The 16,715-nt window shown below is 40.9% G+C and overlaps 1 protein-coding gene and 1 long non-coding RNA gene across 4 annotated transcripts; one reads left to right on the top strand and one right to left on the bottom strand.

Moving 5' to 3' along the window:
* Positions 1-224: 224 nt before the first annotated feature.
* Positions 225-2,091, top strand: LOC146654863 (uncharacterized). The gene is made up of 2 exons (XR_014907253.1): positions 225-924; positions 1,135-2,091. It is a non-coding gene; the product is annotated as an uncharacterized LOC146654863 (long non-coding RNA).
* Positions 2,092-3,058: 967 nt separating this feature from the next.
* Positions 3,059-15,611, bottom strand: LOC146654862 (protein broad-minded-like). Of its 3 annotated transcripts, XM_085380391.1 has the most exons (5): positions 14,958-15,611; positions 13,956-14,074; positions 12,565-12,684; positions 12,219-12,307; positions 5,905-6,040 (listed from the first exon to the last, which is right to left on the bottom strand). In XM_085380391.1, the coding sequence occupies exons 1-5, from the start codon at positions 15,019-15,021 to the stop codon at positions 6,025-6,027; spliced, it is 408 nt and encodes a 135-aa protein (XP_085236517.1). In that variant the 5' UTR covers positions 15,022-15,611; the 3' UTR covers positions 5,905-6,024. The 3 variants fall into 3 exon arrangements, with proteins under 3 accessions (XP_085236516.1, XP_085236514.1, XP_085236517.1); XM_085380390.1 differs by lacking the exons at positions 12,219-12,307; positions 12,565-12,684; positions 13,956-14,074; positions 14,958-15,611 and adding exons at positions 3,059-5,757; positions 9,448-10,740 and having other exon boundaries at positions 5,900-6,040; XM_085380388.1 differs by lacking the exons at positions 12,219-12,307; positions 12,565-12,684; positions 13,956-14,074; positions 14,958-15,611 and adding an exon at positions 3,059-5,757 and having other exon boundaries at positions 5,900-6,430.
* Between the last annotated feature and the right edge of the window lie 1,104 nt (positions 15,612-16,715).

The raw sequence follows: 16,715 nt of genomic DNA, 5'->3' as shown, positions 1-16,715 counted from the left end.
TCCTTTTCACGTCTTTTTTTCTTTTATCGATTATCTTATTTCCTCTGTGAAATAATAGCTAATTAGAAGTTATTCTATAACAAATCCAGTGTTTTCAATTCACGAGGTTGGAGAACACTTTTTTAGGGTTTTTGGCAGGAAACCATTAGAAAACAGAAGGCAACATTAACAAGATTAACCACGAAGAACTGGGACATTTGTCACCTTTTTTCTCCTTCTGATACAATATTGCAAAAGTCTTGAGGCATCCTCATTTCGTTATATTCTGCTGGGAAAATGGGAAATAGGCAGAGCAATTCACTGAAACGTGCAAACATAAATGGAAATACAGTACATAAGGCAAAAATGTACTTGAAAGTCAATATTTGGTATGGCCACCTTTACTATCGAACATAGCCTGGACTCTCTCTTTCCGGAACACACTGCTTTAATAAATGTTGAGGTCTGGGCTCTGGGGAGGCCAATCCATGACTGATCTAGGTATACGTTTATTGTATTCACCGTGTGTTTGGGATCATTGTCGTAATGAATAAAAATATGCCTTTTCCAACTAGATGCTTTTCAGCTGGGACTGCATGATTAATGAAAATCTTAATATCTGGTTCATATTTCCATCAGCTTTCTCAAGATTCCCAACACCACTGGCAGAGCCTTCATCGTGTTTTACAGATGGATGTAAACACCCTCTGTTGGAGTCATATCAACAATTATTTGAACCAAAAATGTCAAATATGAATTCATAATGCTGTAAGACCTGTTGCCACTGATATAGTCCAGTTCTCGTGTAATTTACCATACCTCAGCCTTTTCTCCCTGTTTCTCTTCACTAAAAATGGCTTCCTGACAGCCTTCCACTGAGACCGTTTCTGATGAGGCTTCAGCAAACAGCAGATGGATCCATTAAAGGGCCAGTGCATCTCTCAGGTACTTCAAGTCTTTGCTTTTCTTTATATTTTTCTACATCTTAAGGACATGATTTCCAGATACAGTTCATCTGCTGTACAGAGTTATTTAGTCCTGCTACTTTTCCGGTTTCCTCAATTTTTTTAAGGACTCACAGCACGCCAGATTTTTGGGAACCACCTAGTTGGTTCAAAATGTTATTTTTACCTATCAGATTTTGTTATCTTTTAGATTCTTAAAGTGCTATGCTGTGGTGTGCTGGGGGAGCAGCACAGCAAAGAAGGACTCATCCAGGCTGGAAAAACTGATCAGGAAGGCTAGCTCTGTGGTCGGCATGAAGCTGGACACCCTGGTGACAGTGGCAGAGAAAAGGACACTAAAGAAACTGATGGACATTATGGACAATGCCAGGCATCCTCTGCACACGGCCATTAACAACCAGAAGAGTCTGTTCAGTGACAGGTTGCTTCTCCCCAAGACAAGAACTAACAGACTTAAAAACTCCTTTGTCCCACACGCCATCAGACTGTTTAACTCCTCTCTGGAGGGGAGAGGGAGGGGAAACAGGAGGACAAAGGAGGGGGGAACAACTAAGCTGTAGTGCCTCTTCACCTCACTGTGCAATACCTTTTGTGCAATACTTTTGTAAATAGTCAACAGTGCAATAGACCTCAATACTCGATACTTTGGGAGCCATAAACATCATTAGACCAGTGCACATATTGGTAAATGGACTGGTTCTTATATAGCGCTTTTCTACTCTTCTGAGCACTCAAAGCGCTTTACACAACTTGTGCATTCACCCATTCACACCCATTCGCACAAGCACATTGTTCTAGGTGCTTTCTAAGTAACATTCACACACATTCATACTCCGATGGATGCATCGGAGAGCAATTTGGGGTTAATATCTTGCCCAAGGATATTTGGCATGCAGACTGGGGGAAGCCAGGAATCGAACCACCAATCTTCCGATCAGCAGATGACCTGCTCTACCGCCTGAGCTACAGCCACCCCCTTATTGTCTCTATTGTGCTCTGTCTTGGTTGTTGAGTTGACTAATGTGGAAATAAAATTTATCCAGCAGTAAACCTGAGTTTGCGGTGAGGGAAGCATCTTGTACAGTACAGCACTTTCCAGCAGGAACTTCGATAGAATGTAAAATAAAACATTTTGTGTATTTTAAAATGACATTCAGTGTGTTTTTGTTGTTGCTGCACTAATCAACCACTTACTACTAACTGCAATGGTAGTTTATTGGATTGGAAAGTGTGGCGATGCTCGCCACCTGGTCTCCCTTCTTGCTTGTTGGTGTGGGCAGGTCTCATTTGTAGGTGCTGAAGAGCTGCTGTGGCTCATTTCCATCAGTGGCACTGGCAATACCTGGGCTCATTCTGTCAGTGAGGTAGTTGAAAAACCCCAGTTGGGTAAAGCGTTTGGGGGTTTTTGTTAACAGACATGCTTATCTATTTAGTTGGTGTTATTTTTTTCAGCTAAATTTTTTAGTGCAATTAGCACTTTCAGCATCAATCCATAGCAATGTGTTGTATTTTTCACATTGTCTGTGTGTAAAATACATATGTAAGCATAGATTACACAAAGGATCCTGCACGCCAAGCTGGATACAAATAGAAATCCCTGGAAACAATTCTTTCTGCGCTTAAGAGCAGCTTCCTATTGCAACGCTGGAGGATTTGTCACCATTACTGGATACGCTGCAGAAGCACAGCAAAGCAGTGACTGTGTGGAGTCGAAAACTATTACACCAACTACACTACACAGTCACCCACATTACCCCAATCACTGGCGTGTTTACACAACAGAGACGCTGAGTCTTTGTTACGGGCGCCAGCCACTGTGGCCTCGTTGTGTGGACACAGAGAGACCTTGCTGTGACTCGCGTCTTCCCTGCTGTGGATTTCTGGAAACCGCGCTTAAAGAAAGCACAAGACTTCTTTCGTAAAATGTGCCTTCCTGAACTTGTTGGGAAATACTTCTCGAAACAACGTGCTGCTCTAAATAGCCTGTAATGTTTCATGTTGTGGTTAAAGATTGATGACAGCTGTGTGGTGCGATGTAAATAGTTTGCATTTCATTTTTATGTGATTGCTGTGTACATGTGAATAGATCTATAATAAAGAAAAACAAACAAATATACTATTCTTTTTTGTTTTATTAAAACAACTTCACACAAAGTACAACTATTTACAATGTACAGTACATCCAAAAGAACAGCTTTAAGAATACTCAACAGGAGCAAGTGTCATTTGGCCCTGGTTTGACAACAACACTGGGGCACATATTAACAAAAACACAGCAAACCTTAACGATCTTATCAAGAAGTGTTGTGTCTTCAGCCTCACATGATAAGAGTAATCAGACTGTGTGTAACATTTTGAACTTGTTGCGCAAACTACCTATTACTCGCTCAACATGAATTCTCAGGTGGGCAATTGCTCTCGTTTGTTCAACGTCCCTTGCATCAAGTTGACAGTAGCCTTTTGTGAAAGCTGGAATCTTGACCTCCGCACACATCATTCCTACAGCATCTCTGATGTCAAAGCCTCTGTCAGCCAATACTACGTCCCCTGGTAACAGCTTTTGAAGAATGCCACATCTCTCTATGATGTGTTTATCTGATGCACGACTAGGGCTGGGCCATATTATACCATTCACGGTAATACCGGTATAATGTTAGGCAACGATAGGAAAATGAAATATCGCGATAGAATGGGAGTAAAACGCGCATGCGCAGTGCCTTTGTTTTCATACGCACATGGCCGATTGTTGAGTGAAACAGATGAACCAGAATTGGTTTGTAAAAATGGTGCAACTTCCGTGATGTGGAACTGGTTTGGTGTTTGTCTGTCAGATACACGACAAAGCACATTTTTTTGCAGAACATGCAAGCGGTCGTCGTTATTGTCGTATTTGTCGGACTAAGATGCTCTTAAATCTGGGAGTAATCTGGGTCCTAAACTCCGTATGCTTCAGGTCAAACAACACTGCAGCATCACTGAGAGTTAAAAACTGTCTAAATTCTTTCATCTTTAGTAAAACGATCAGCATTGCTGCTTTACCAGGTGTAACTATAAAGTTTAACTTCCATGAAAACAAAAAGTTATTACATTTAATGGAGTTAGAAGTTAGCAGGAAGCTAGCGGAAGTTAGCTCGCTAGTTTCGCTAGTTACCTAAGCATGATATAGCATGTTCTGACTGAGAGATTTCTGAAAAAAATCAAACGTACAGCTCTGCTATCACTTCCAACATAAATGAAGACAGGAAACTAAACAGCAGTGACGTTTGTAGGGTTACTGAAGTTGGGCTAGCTGGTATATAATGATGTGCTACGTGATCGCTAGCGACACAGCTATGTTAGCATAACATAAACAGTGAAGCTGGAGGACGAACACTAACACTTTTCCACTTATAAAAGTTAACGTGAAGGTTCTTCATGGTTAGAGACAAATGCAATCGCATGGCAGGATGCTGTAAACGGACCAAACTTCAGTCAGGAGAACAACTGAGATAATCTATCCACAATACCAGGTTAGTCATTAATATACTGCAACAACATGGGAATAGAGCAGCTGCCAGAGAATTCAACATTAATGAATCAATGGTACAGAAGTGGAGGAAGCAAGAAGAATGAGTTTAATAAAGTTTGATTTATCTGACTGCTTTGTTTCGCTTAATGTGCCTTATAATCCCGTGCACCTTATGGTCCGAAAAATGCGTACTGCACACTGCAGTTTAATGTTGCAAAGCACCTCTTTTTAACTTCAGTGGATATTATACATGGTTATGCTCAGGATATGTCAGCCCATTTCTACTGGAAATGCCTTTTGGTTAAACTTTCAGCAAGGAATTTGCATTTGCACTGTTACATTTTTATAAAGCTTTAATGTACATAAAAACCAGCTTCTTGTTTAAGTGAAAATAAATGGAAGGTTGTCTTTTTGCGCTAGTAATGTTGTGGAGTTGTATTTTGTCTCGCATCAATTATATCGTCGGTTATATCGTTATCGCAAATTTTCAAATATATATCGTGATAAATATTTTTGGCCATATCGCCCTGCTCTATGCACGACCCCCCATCCCCTGGAAATGAAAGAAATAGCTCCATGGGGTGTAATCCCGATGAGGTATTTTATGGTCTGTGTACCCTTGTAATGAGAGTATGTTTGTGCGCGTGCCTTTAAATTAGATGGTCTTTCTGTTCGAATCTCAAAACAGTCAACAATGATTGCTACTCGTTTTCCAAAAGTTTCAGTAAACTGTGGAGGCATTGTCGCCTGCAGACAGTGCCTCTCAGGCCAGTGCACCAGTGCTCCTAAGTGGGCATACAAAACATCAATGGTATCGGTGAAGACAGAAGACAGTGTTTTGTGCGACACATGGAATAGATGACAAAGATGCTGGACTGGAAGATCAAGTCTCAGACGCATTAGTGTGAGTAAGAGCATTTGGAAACCTGTCAGTTTCTTCGGTATTGGCAGGAAATCTTTGACAGTGTTGAAGAGGGACATTAAGACAGCATAACAATATAGTCCAGTGTAATATCTTACTTTTTCGGTATCGTCCTTTAAGAAAGTTTCATTCAGCTCTGTCTTTTGCAACTGTGCTCGAAGCAGTCTGTTCTCCTCCAACAGCCGGTTTATTTCTGCTCTGCCCTGTTGACTGCACACACAGTCCTTCGTCTGCCCTTCAGCTTCCGTGACGCTGTCACTCCCATCACCACTGTCCACATTTGCAGCTGGTACGTCAACCTCCACTTGTCCAACACAACTGCTGTCCACTGCCTCCATGACATGGTTGTTGTTCTTCTGTCAGACCTTCATCGATCATCAAGCCTGTAAGATAAAAAATAGTGCATAGACTTAAGGTTAATGTACACCAATATTCCAATGACAGGTGTGTGATTCATCTTTAAGTTATGTGCGGATTAGTGTACCATAAGAGCAATTTAGTATGTTTTCAGAGGGGGGTGTTTACCTGCAATGGGTGCTCTTTTTCGCTTCCGTTGCATACGCCTTGCGTGCCGGTCCGAGTCTGACACAGGTTTGTCGTCGTGCCCCATGTGCAGTGTTGGTGCCCAGTCTGGATTTGTTACATCCATTTCATATGCTGGTTTGCCTGCAATAATGCCAAATCAAAAGCTACTCAGTCGACATGACGTGGTTCTGCAGCATCACACATTAGCATGTTTTATCTCATTATCTATGACCGCAGCGCATTGAAAAAAAAACCCACTAAAAGCCTTTTGGTTTGGTCCTTTTACAGCATCCTGCCATGCGATTACATTTGTTCCTGACCACCGAGAACACTCACGTTAACTTTTATCGAGTGGAAAAAAAGTTAGCGTGTTTATATTGTGCTAACATAGCTGTGTTACTAGCGGTCACGTAGCACATCATTATATACCAGCTAGCCCAACTTCAGTAACCCTACAAATCAATCAATCAAGCTTTATTTATAAAGCACTTTTCATACAGAAAAAATGTAGCACAAAGTGCTTTACATAGTTAAAAGCAGCCCACCCCACCCTCCAACTCACTCCCCACACTCTCAATACACATATATCCCCCCACCCCCACCCACACACACACATACACACACGCGCACACTTAAAGAGTAAAAATTGGGCTGGGCTCGCATGAGCCAAGTGAGGAAACATTATAACAGAGAGCCGTCTGCACCGGGAGCCGGTCACAGACCGCAGCCTCCGGGCTGGGCACACAGCCGGAGGGAGGCCAAGGAGCCCCCCAACCAGGCTGAGAGGACCCCAGAGACCAGCAGCCACGGTCAATAACAGCCCCGGTGCAGAGAGCGCCCTCCGAGGAAACACTGGAGATATGACGCAATACGATATATACAGGGTAAAATGATAAAATAAATAAGAACAGGATACAATATAAATATAAATATAAATAGAGTAAGAAGATTAAAAAATGAATAAGAATAAAATCAAAAAATATTAGGTAAATCCTAAATTAATAATAGAATAACAGGATAGAATAAATAAGCATAAAAAATAAATAAACGCTAAGTAAAAGCTAAATTAAAAAGGTGGGTCTTGAGCCTGTTCTTAAAAACATGTACGTTCTCTGCGGCCCTGAGCTCCTCCGGCAGGCTGTTCCACAGACGAGGACCATACCACTGAAAAGCTGCCTCTCCGTGAGTATGTGTCCTGACTTTAGGGACAATCAAAAGGCCAGTACCAGAGGACCTCAGGGTCCGCGAGGGTTCGTATGGTAAAAGCAGATCTGAGAGATAAGAAGGCCCAAGACCATTAAGACATTTAAAAACCAATAAAAGAACTTTAAAATCGATCCTGAAACACACGGGGAGCCAATGCAGCGATTCTAAAACCGGTGTAATGTGGGCCCGCCCTCTGGTCTTCGTCAGCACACGAGCTGCCGAGTTTTGCAAGAGTTGTAAAGTTGAAATATTCTTCTTAGGAAGACCAGAGAGCAGGGCATTACAGTAATCAATGCGACTGGCAATAAAAGCATGCATCAGCATCTCCGTGTTGGCCCGAGAGAGAATAGGGCGGACTCTGGCTATATTTTTTAGATGATAAAATCCAATTTTGGTTACATGTTTAACATGTGGGATAAAACCAAGCTCAGAGTCAAAAATAACACCCAGGTTTTTCACTTGTAGCGAAGGACATAGTGAAAATGCCTCTAATTTAGACAAGAGTTTCTCTCTCTGAGCTTCAGGACCGACAATTAAAACTTCAGTTTTGTCCTGGTTAAGCTGTAAAAAGTTTTCTGCCATCCAAGATCTTATATCCAAGATACAGTTAAAAAGGGCATCCATTGGTCTGGTGTCATCAGGAGACACGGAGATGTACAGCTGCGTGTCATCAGCGTAACTGTGGAAGTTCACTCCATGCCTCCTGATGACACTGCCGAGAGGCAACATATACAAATTAAAAAGTACAGGGCCTAGAACCGACCCTTGAGGCACACCACATGTCATTTTATGGATCTTAGAGGAGCATGTATCCATACTCACCATAAAAGATCTGTCAGAGAGATAGGAAGTGAACCAGTTGTGTACAGCACCAGAGAGGCCCACCATGTGTTTTAGTCTGTTTAAAAGAATAGCGTGGTCTACTGTATCAAAGGCTGCGCTTAGATCCAGCAGCACCAGGACTGAGAGCTTTTGGGCGTCCCAGTTACATCTAAGATCATTTAAAACCTTTAGGAGAGCCGTCTCTGTGCTGTGGTTCACCCTAAATCCAGACTGGAATATCTCCAGGATCTGTCTATCATTGAGAAAATCAGTAATCTGAGTAAAAACAAGTTTTTCTAAGACTTTACTTAAAAATGGTAAGTTGGATACAGGTCTGTAGTTATTAAAATCATTACAATCCAAATTGCTCTTCTTCAGAAGGGGCCTCACCACCGCCGTTTTAAAGGCAGCAGGGAAGACACCCAACTGAAGAGAGCAATTCATCATGTATAAAAGCTCAGCCTCAAAAAATCCATAAAGTGTTTTAAAGAGTGAAGAGGGGATTGGATCTAAAAGACATGTGGTGGGTCTCACTGTGGAGAAAACCTTCTGAAAGTTCTCAGCATTAACCAGGACAAAGCTGTCCAGTGTCTCCTCAGGTACAATCGAGCCCTCAGATGTGTTTACAATCATATCGCGATTAGATAAAATATCAGATCTGATGGCGCTGATCTTTCCCCTGAAGTGGTCTGCAAACTGCTCACAGAGCGAGTCTGTGGGGGTTCTTTGGGAGCTGTTAAAATCAGGGTTAAATAAATGATCTATGGTGGAAAAGAGGACCTTGGGATTATTTTTGTTAATACTGATTATTTTGGCGAAGTATGAATTTCTTGACTTCCTTAATGTATTATTGTACATTTTAAATTGCTCGGAAAATATTTGATGGTTGATATTATTTTTATTTTTCCTCCATCTCCTTTCTGCTGCCCTGCAATTTCTTTTGAGTTTTTTGACTTCTTCGTTTCTCCAGGGTGATGCATGTTTTACGTTAATCTTTTTGGTGGTGAGTGGAGCAACGGAGTCAAGGCTTTTCTTCAGTTTGCTGTTAAAATAACTAAAAATCAAATCGCAGGGTGCAGGTAAAATCACAGGGGGGCATTTGACTAAAACCCTGGTAAAATTTGCAGCCACTGTCACTGCTGTTTAGTTTTCTGTCTTCATTTATGTTGGAAGTGATAAGAAAGCTGTACGTTTTAATTTGTTTCCAAAACCCCGCAGTCAGGACATGCTATATTGTATTTAGATAGAAGCTAGCGAGCTAACTTGCTGCTAACTTCTAACTCATATGTCATAAATTCCATTGTCATGGATGCCTGGATGTTTAACTCAGTTGTTACACCTGGTAGAGCAGAACGCTGATAATTTTATTAAAGATGAAAGACTTAAGACAGTGTTTTAACTCTCAGTAATGCCACAGTGATCATTTGATATATGGACCTGCAGCAGAGTTTAGGCCCAGACACGGCTAGTGACGTCAGACTCAACAATCGGATAGTGATATGAATTACTTTAGAACTCACCGGAGAGAAAATGCCGCGAGCAAACCAACAAAAAGCTGGGGATTGCACGGAACTCGATATCCGCTCGTCTCACCGCTGCAATCCATGCCTGGCGTCTTTGTTTGGTGATATCGGATACATGGGATCCCTCACGTTGCCGCCAGGATGGAAAACGATTAAAAGATTAATCCAGTTTCTTGCCTTCACGATCGTGAGATCTAACATTGCAACCGACTACACACGTACCACCATAGCTGAAGCTGTATCCTTTGTCTGGCCTACTGTGATGGCGGCAGGGGGCGCATTCTAAAATGTCATGTGACAATCTGATTCATGAAGAGTGATGATGTCACAAGGACATGTGATGATGTCACAAGGACATGTGATGATGTCACAAGCACATGCCTTTGAGCCTTTTCTATAAATAGGGGTCAGGAGCAGCAAGTTTTAGTCAGTTTGTTCGCAGCCTTCAAACGTTCGACCAGAGCTATATTTGAAAGTATTTGTAAACCTCTTCAGAGTCACTGTGCACAGGATTAAAAATGTATCCACGAAAATGCCAACAAAGAATAAACAATCTTGCTGCCTCTCCTTCGAGGTCTGGCCGGCCACTCACTTCAAGAGGGAAGCCTGATATGACACGATCCATTGGTGCCTCATCAGTCCAAAGGACATTACAGGAAAACTCCGACCTACATGCAAAAATTAAACAAATTGAAGAAGAGAAGCTTCAACTGGAGGAGAAGTGCAGACAATTGGAAGCACGAAATCAAGAGCTGGAAAAACAACAGCAACGCCAGCCTTACACAAAAATTATTAGTGAGGCCTGGGAAGGAAAGTTTGGTGAAGCACGACAGAAGATTTTGTTCCTGATGAAGGAAAACAAGACAAAGAGTGCTGAATTAAAAGAAACGTCTGCCCAGCTTCAACGCGCGAATGCTACTATTGGGGAGATGCAAAGGGATCTCCAAAACATGGAGCAAAAGAATCAGGCGCTCCAAGGAACGCTTGATGAAGCTATGGAACAAACTGCACAAATCCTCGGACAGAAAAAGGAAGGGGTCACACAAATGCAGGACCAACTCAAAGGCATAAAGAAAAAATACGAAGTGCTGAAAGTCAGGCTGGATGAAACAGAGTGCAAAAAAAAAGAGCTTCTTCAAGAGAAAGAGCAACAGGAAGAAGAAAAAAAACGTATTCTCCAGGACTCAGACAACTTGAAGTGTGAAAACGCTGAAATGCTTGCACAAAAGCAGCAACAAGAGAAAATAAATGAAGACCTGCAGCGTAAGCTTCAAGAAATCACAAGAAGAAATGAGCAGTTAGAAAAGATGCACAAGGAAAAACAACAGCAAAATACAGACAAGTGCAATCTATTAAAAGAAATGGAGCAAAGATGCCAGAAACTTGAGAAGGAAGTTGAAGAAACAACCGATCAGTTGAGAACCCTCATCCTAGAGAAAAAAGTGGTCGTGGAAAAGCTCATGGAAAAGAAGAAAAAACGTTTCCGCTTCTTCTGGAGGAGGGACACTCCTGCTTTTTCTACTTTTTCTATTTTTTCTACTGCTGACGTCACCTCGTCTCCCTCCACCTCTGTTCCATCTTAATTTTCACCTCTCCTCTCCCCTTCTCTCCTAACACTTCTTCCCTCTCTCCTTCATCTTTTTTCACCCCAACCAGTCCCGGCAGTTGACTGCCCCTCGTGAGCCTGGTTCTGCCGGAAGTTTCTGCCCGTTTAAAGGCAGTTTTTCTTCCCCACTGTCGCCTAGTGCTTGCTCAGAGGGGATTGTTGGGGTTTTCTCTTTTCTTTTTTTTTCCCTTCTTATTACCATTTTCCTTTATTTACCGATTTGTTTTGTTTACTTTTCTTTTATGTTGTTTCTTTATTTACTTGTTTAACTTTTTTTCAACTTATGTAATAAACTAATAAACCAATTGAATTTATCCTCTGCGTATTTTACATCTAATCTTTAAAGAATATTTCCAAAACATTTTCAAACATCACGATCTGTCTTTTGTTTGCTTGTTAAAACCCCGTAAATGGTGGAGTAAAAACCCTGTGATATGGTTTAAAACATCAAAATAGACTAAACAACTAGTCTAAAACTAAGAGACACAGGATAAAGTTGGTGTGAAGGTTTCAGTCTGTGAATGAATCTAAGCACCATCACCTTAACTTTAAATTCATCTCTGTTACCCTCTTTGTGACTGAACTCTGACCGTGAGCACCACAGCCACTGCGCACCAGTCACACACACTTTAAATCCATCACAGTAAACCAGTTAGTTTACCTCAGTTTGTTTTGCAGCACATTTCACAACATGCAAAAGCATAATGTGCCATGTACAGACTCAAAATCTGATTTAAAAACATGAGGACTGACCTGTAAGCTTTACATTTACAGTTTATCACATACCACTGAGGTTCTTACCTGTAATTCTAAGCCCTCTTCTTCCTTTTCTGGTTTAAAACATCAAATTAGACTAAACAACTAGTCTAAAACCAAGAGACACTTAAATATTAAGTTAAACCTCTGGGGTTGCCGGACGCGCCGGCGCGTCAAAATCACATGACCAATTTAAGACGACACAGCTACAAGATGCAGCGATTCAGAGGCTGTATCCCAATTCAGGGTCTGCAGCCTTAAAGGCCGCATTTTAAGGCCGATTACGTCACCATGCCAGTCTCCTATTGCCAGAGGCTGAAGTGTGTGTGCAGTCACCAGGTGATAATCTGATATCGTCTACTTCCCCACTGATGTTAAGTAATATGAAAAAAAAAATGAATCCCACCTTAGGCCGAATGTGTGACTCTCTTCGTAGTGGAAGAGAGAATGAATCTTCCCATCCGAATTCACGGCAATCAGTCTGTCAATCAAATCCTGTGGAGTAAAATGAGAGGCTTTGAACAAGAATGCACCGGATAGGGTGCAAAACGAAAACTGTGTGGAAATTTACAATGGGTAAGGTGGAGAACGTATATCAGTCTCAGTGTGAGAGGGTTTATTTGAATGCGTTTGAAGTAAAACAAATGGGTGGGTGGTGTTTGGAGGCCAAATAAAAAGTGCAAACATGCCCTCAGATGGATGACAAAAAAAACCTGCAGTGTGTGGAAAAGAAGAAGAAGAAAAACACTTACAGGTATGGAGGTTGGCATCTCCCTCAGGGTGTATTCGCTTTTGTTGGCCAAAGACTGTCGGCCCAGCAGTTGCCACACCGACTGGGAAGAGGAGAGGAGGTTGACCAAGTACAGGAAGGACTGAAGAGGAAAGTAAATACAGCAGCTGTTAGAGAGAAAAAATGTATTTGCTTTTAAAGACCATTGTGAATGCATTTGTGCACGTCATGGATTGATCAAATCCTAACACATAATAATAATATAACACTATTCAACTACAAACACTACCGATAATATGACAAATAATATCTGTAGTATTCAAAGCAAAACAAAATGTAAAAAGAATTTATGATTGCAAAGGTAAAACATGGTTTACCACACTCTCAAAACTGAATAAGACATATATTCTGAGCAGAGTGGTTGAGCAGAAACCTATTGCAGCCTGAAGAATATTAAACTACAGGAAAGCTCCCTGCATTTTTCACTGGGTCTGGTAGAACAGGGAAAACATATCATCAAAAGCATCAAAGGAAAAAAAGAGAGACACTTGCACAAACGAGCTACAACTTAGATTATATTAAACAGCTTCAAAGAAACGTAAAGAAAAAAACAAGATACGATGGATTTTTTTTTCTAAAATAGAAATATCTATACTTTCATGTGTCTTCTGATGTTTCTGTGCATGTGTGAACTTATCTTCATATGTACTACCAAACCTCCTACTGTACTTAGCACAGATTAAAGCAAAGACTCGAGTTAATTCACCAAAGTGCTGGTGTGTGTATATTTAGTTTTCCTTTGACCTCAGCATATATGTATAACCCACTGATAAGGCAGACTTTAAAGTCGCCTGTGGCAGGACACAGTTTACACATCACTGGCTGTCCGTATTCACTTGGCTAGTCTCTCTGAGAGAGATGACTTGGCTGCTGTCAGAGGCCAAGCATCAGACACACACAGACAGGCTCACGCTGGAGCTTGTTGAAGCTTTCCTGAGAGAAATTCTGCCAAAAACATAACTAAAAATGCAGTCTTATGAAAGTAAGGCTTATTTGCCCAGACACCCATAAACCAATCAGCAAAAAGCCTTTCTTGTTAACAAAATCACTATTGCCAGTTTCTTAAATATGAATATTCACAAGTGAATTTTCTACATGGCTGCTGGTATCACAGCAACACATGGACCACTATTCTGAGTCCTGGGTTAATAATAATTGGAATCAATTTAATTTTAATCAATTTAAACACCTTTGTAACCAGTGAGCTAAAAACATGATGGAAAAGCAAAACTTCTAAGAGATCTGTGTCTGTACTATTATGTAGATATCTAAAAATTGGGGCATTGTGGGCTCCAGGAAGTTTCTCCTTCTCCCTCTCTCTCACACACACACGCACGCACATACATACAATACCTTAATGCAACTCCTATCTGTGGGGTCAATGGGAGTTGGTTTGGGACGGACCACTCTGATGTCGTCACTGCTGCACTCAAGAACAGACCATAGCTCTAGTACCAGGGCCCGAATAAAGCCTGAGACAGAACACGGAGAAATTTGTTGTACCAAACATTTATTTGAAATAGCAGCAACTAAAATTATTAACAGTGCTTTAATAAATAAACGACTGACTTTGTTATTGTGTCCAATCTTTTAAAGAAATCTGTCTTTGCATTGCTGGCACCGTTTTGATTGGAGGATTTGAATCTCAGGAAGGAAGGAATTTATAATGCCACTCCCTTTGATCCCATTTAATCTCTTCCCTGTTGCACTTTGGCCTGTCAGTAACTACATTTGAATTTTGCAGCTCAAGCTTGCACATAAAGGCTGGATAAAAACGTTAATGCAATCAAAATGTACGCAGCCCTCGCTGGAAAACTGGGGATACAGTACAGTACATAAATGATGAAGCAAAGACAAAACATTAGTGTCATGGAAGAAGAAATAGTCAGTGCATCACGGGAAGCTCCCAGCAATAAAACCTGCATTTGTATTGACACATAAACCTTAATTTGTGAGCAATTTTCAGTGTATTTCAGTTAAATTAATGAGACAAATATAACAAAAGGGATTTTATACTTAGAAGAAGAATATGAAATTGAAATATTAAACTAAGAAAACTATAAATACTGCAGTTCTAGAGTTACAGATATACAATTAAGCTTTGCATATCAGTGCTGTATAACCCAGGGAATGTACTTTTTTTTTTTTATAATTGAATAGTAATGGAAATCATGAACTGTTTTTCAGAGGTCATAGATCAAATGAGCAGTAGAGTTTTTCTCACAGAATGGTTCTTTCACATAGAAAGCAGTGTGTGCTGCAGGTTTAGCAAATGGCCCATCATTTGTATCTCCAGTGTCTGTTGAAGTGTACAGTATCTGTGTGTGTGCATGACCGTCGGTGCTCTCTGCTCACTCGGGTTCAGAGGTACAGGGAGGAGGCTCAGCAGGAGTAGAGGCAGCTGCTTCATCACAAACATGCCAGGTGCAGGCGGTAAAGGCCCTTTCTGTTTCCTCTCAACCCTCCTGCCAAAGCCATAGAACTCTGCCGAGGTGAACCAGACAACACAATATAGACATTTTTCCCTGTTCCTACATGGAAACACAAGATCAAACGGGCATTTTTTTTTGGCATAAATATGTATATCATATCGGACTCAGTTTGTTCCTGTTATTGTTTTTGCACTGTACTTGTCATCCATTCCAGTGAAACGATGCAGAAGGTTGTAGGTTGTGCAATAGTGCCATCTAGAGGTGAAGTAACATCACACTGCCCGTGCTCTTGTCTCGTCACGGTGTTTGCGTGTTTCTCCCTCTCTGCACACTCATGGGAATGTGCTGTCAGGCAGGACTCAGCGTTATATTCACAATATGTGGAAAATATATTGATATTGAATGTTCAAATATGAGGATATGTATAATGTATAGGTTGACTTTGCTCTACCTACACTTCTGGCAGAGCAGCAGTTGCAATGCGAACACATAATTAAACGGTGTATTTATAGGAACAGATTTCTTGCCTATGGCAGACAAAGTGATTTTAAACGTGTAAAAGGTTTCATTCACAGATGATTTATTACTATCACACCCTGGAGACTTTATAAAGAGCACTGCTGCAAAAGCAGCCTAAACAAACTTGTACAGTAGGTCACGCTGGTTTAGTTTTTCATCAAAATGCTTTTTTTCTTTTACTATTATTTTTGAAAACGTTACAGCACTGGTGGACATTTCCTACCAAATAAGAACTAGACACTACTGTTATGTAGTGGTTAATTGGAAAACTGTTTTATCACGAATTTCTTATTTAGAAATAATTAAAATTTTATTTGATGTTTTTTTTTTTTTTGGATGGATACTGTTATTGCAGTGATGCTGTAATTAAACTGTCTTCACCCCAGTAGAATAATTGCATGACTCCATCACTGAAGTGGAGGGTTTGCTTTGGAGGGGAAACGCACAGTGTCTCTTTAGTAGCATGGTGGTTGGATCCCACATTTGTTTCTTATGTAACATTGTAAATAGCTGCTAAGACAGCATATCTATTGGACAAGCACATATTATACATACTTTGCACGTGCAGTATTTAATAGAAAGCAGTGTGTGCTGCAGGTTTAGCAAATGGCCCATCATTTGTAAGCTCTGTCTGGACTATATCACTTTTTGAGGTCATCCTTCTTTCTGTCAGACTGCCTTTTTATCGATGGCACAAACATATGTCACATCATGGAACACATGAGTGCTCCACAGCCAGCGCTGCTCAACACAGCAGGGAACTGTTCTTGCGTGGGTAAAGTCATAGGAGAGAATAGGTTTCAGAACGCAGCGGTGCTGTTATAAGCGAAGGGCTGATAAGTAATCAGACTTCTTTTCCCATAACCAGTTGAGTCGCCCCTTCTAGCCAATAGAAAGAATGCAGGATTAAAATATTTGTTCACTAGCTTCATTTTTTGACCTCTTTTGACAAGAGTACGGTATTTCCTGGAGCCTTTTGCATATGGATAAACCTAGTATCAGTATACAACTGATATGTGAATCCATTTATCAAAAAAGAACGCCTCTTCTTACTCTTTCTTACCCAAACAAAAACGGTTTGACAAATACATTTCTCCCTAAGCTGCCTTAAGTCTCCTTTATACCGACAACACAAAAACAACAACAACAACTTATAATATAA

The sequence above is a fragment of the Rhamphochromis longiceps genome, linkage group LG14 (assembly GCF_057381845.1).
Source record: "Rhamphochromis longiceps isolate RC_006_pf linkage group LG14, R_longiceps_female_GT1.1, whole genome shotgun sequence".
NCBI classification, from domain to species: Eukaryota; Metazoa; Chordata; class Actinopteri; order Cichliformes; family Cichlidae; genus Rhamphochromis; species Rhamphochromis longiceps.
Note: the sequence above shows the minus strand (reverse complement) of the source record. Positions and strands in the feature narration are given on the sequence as shown.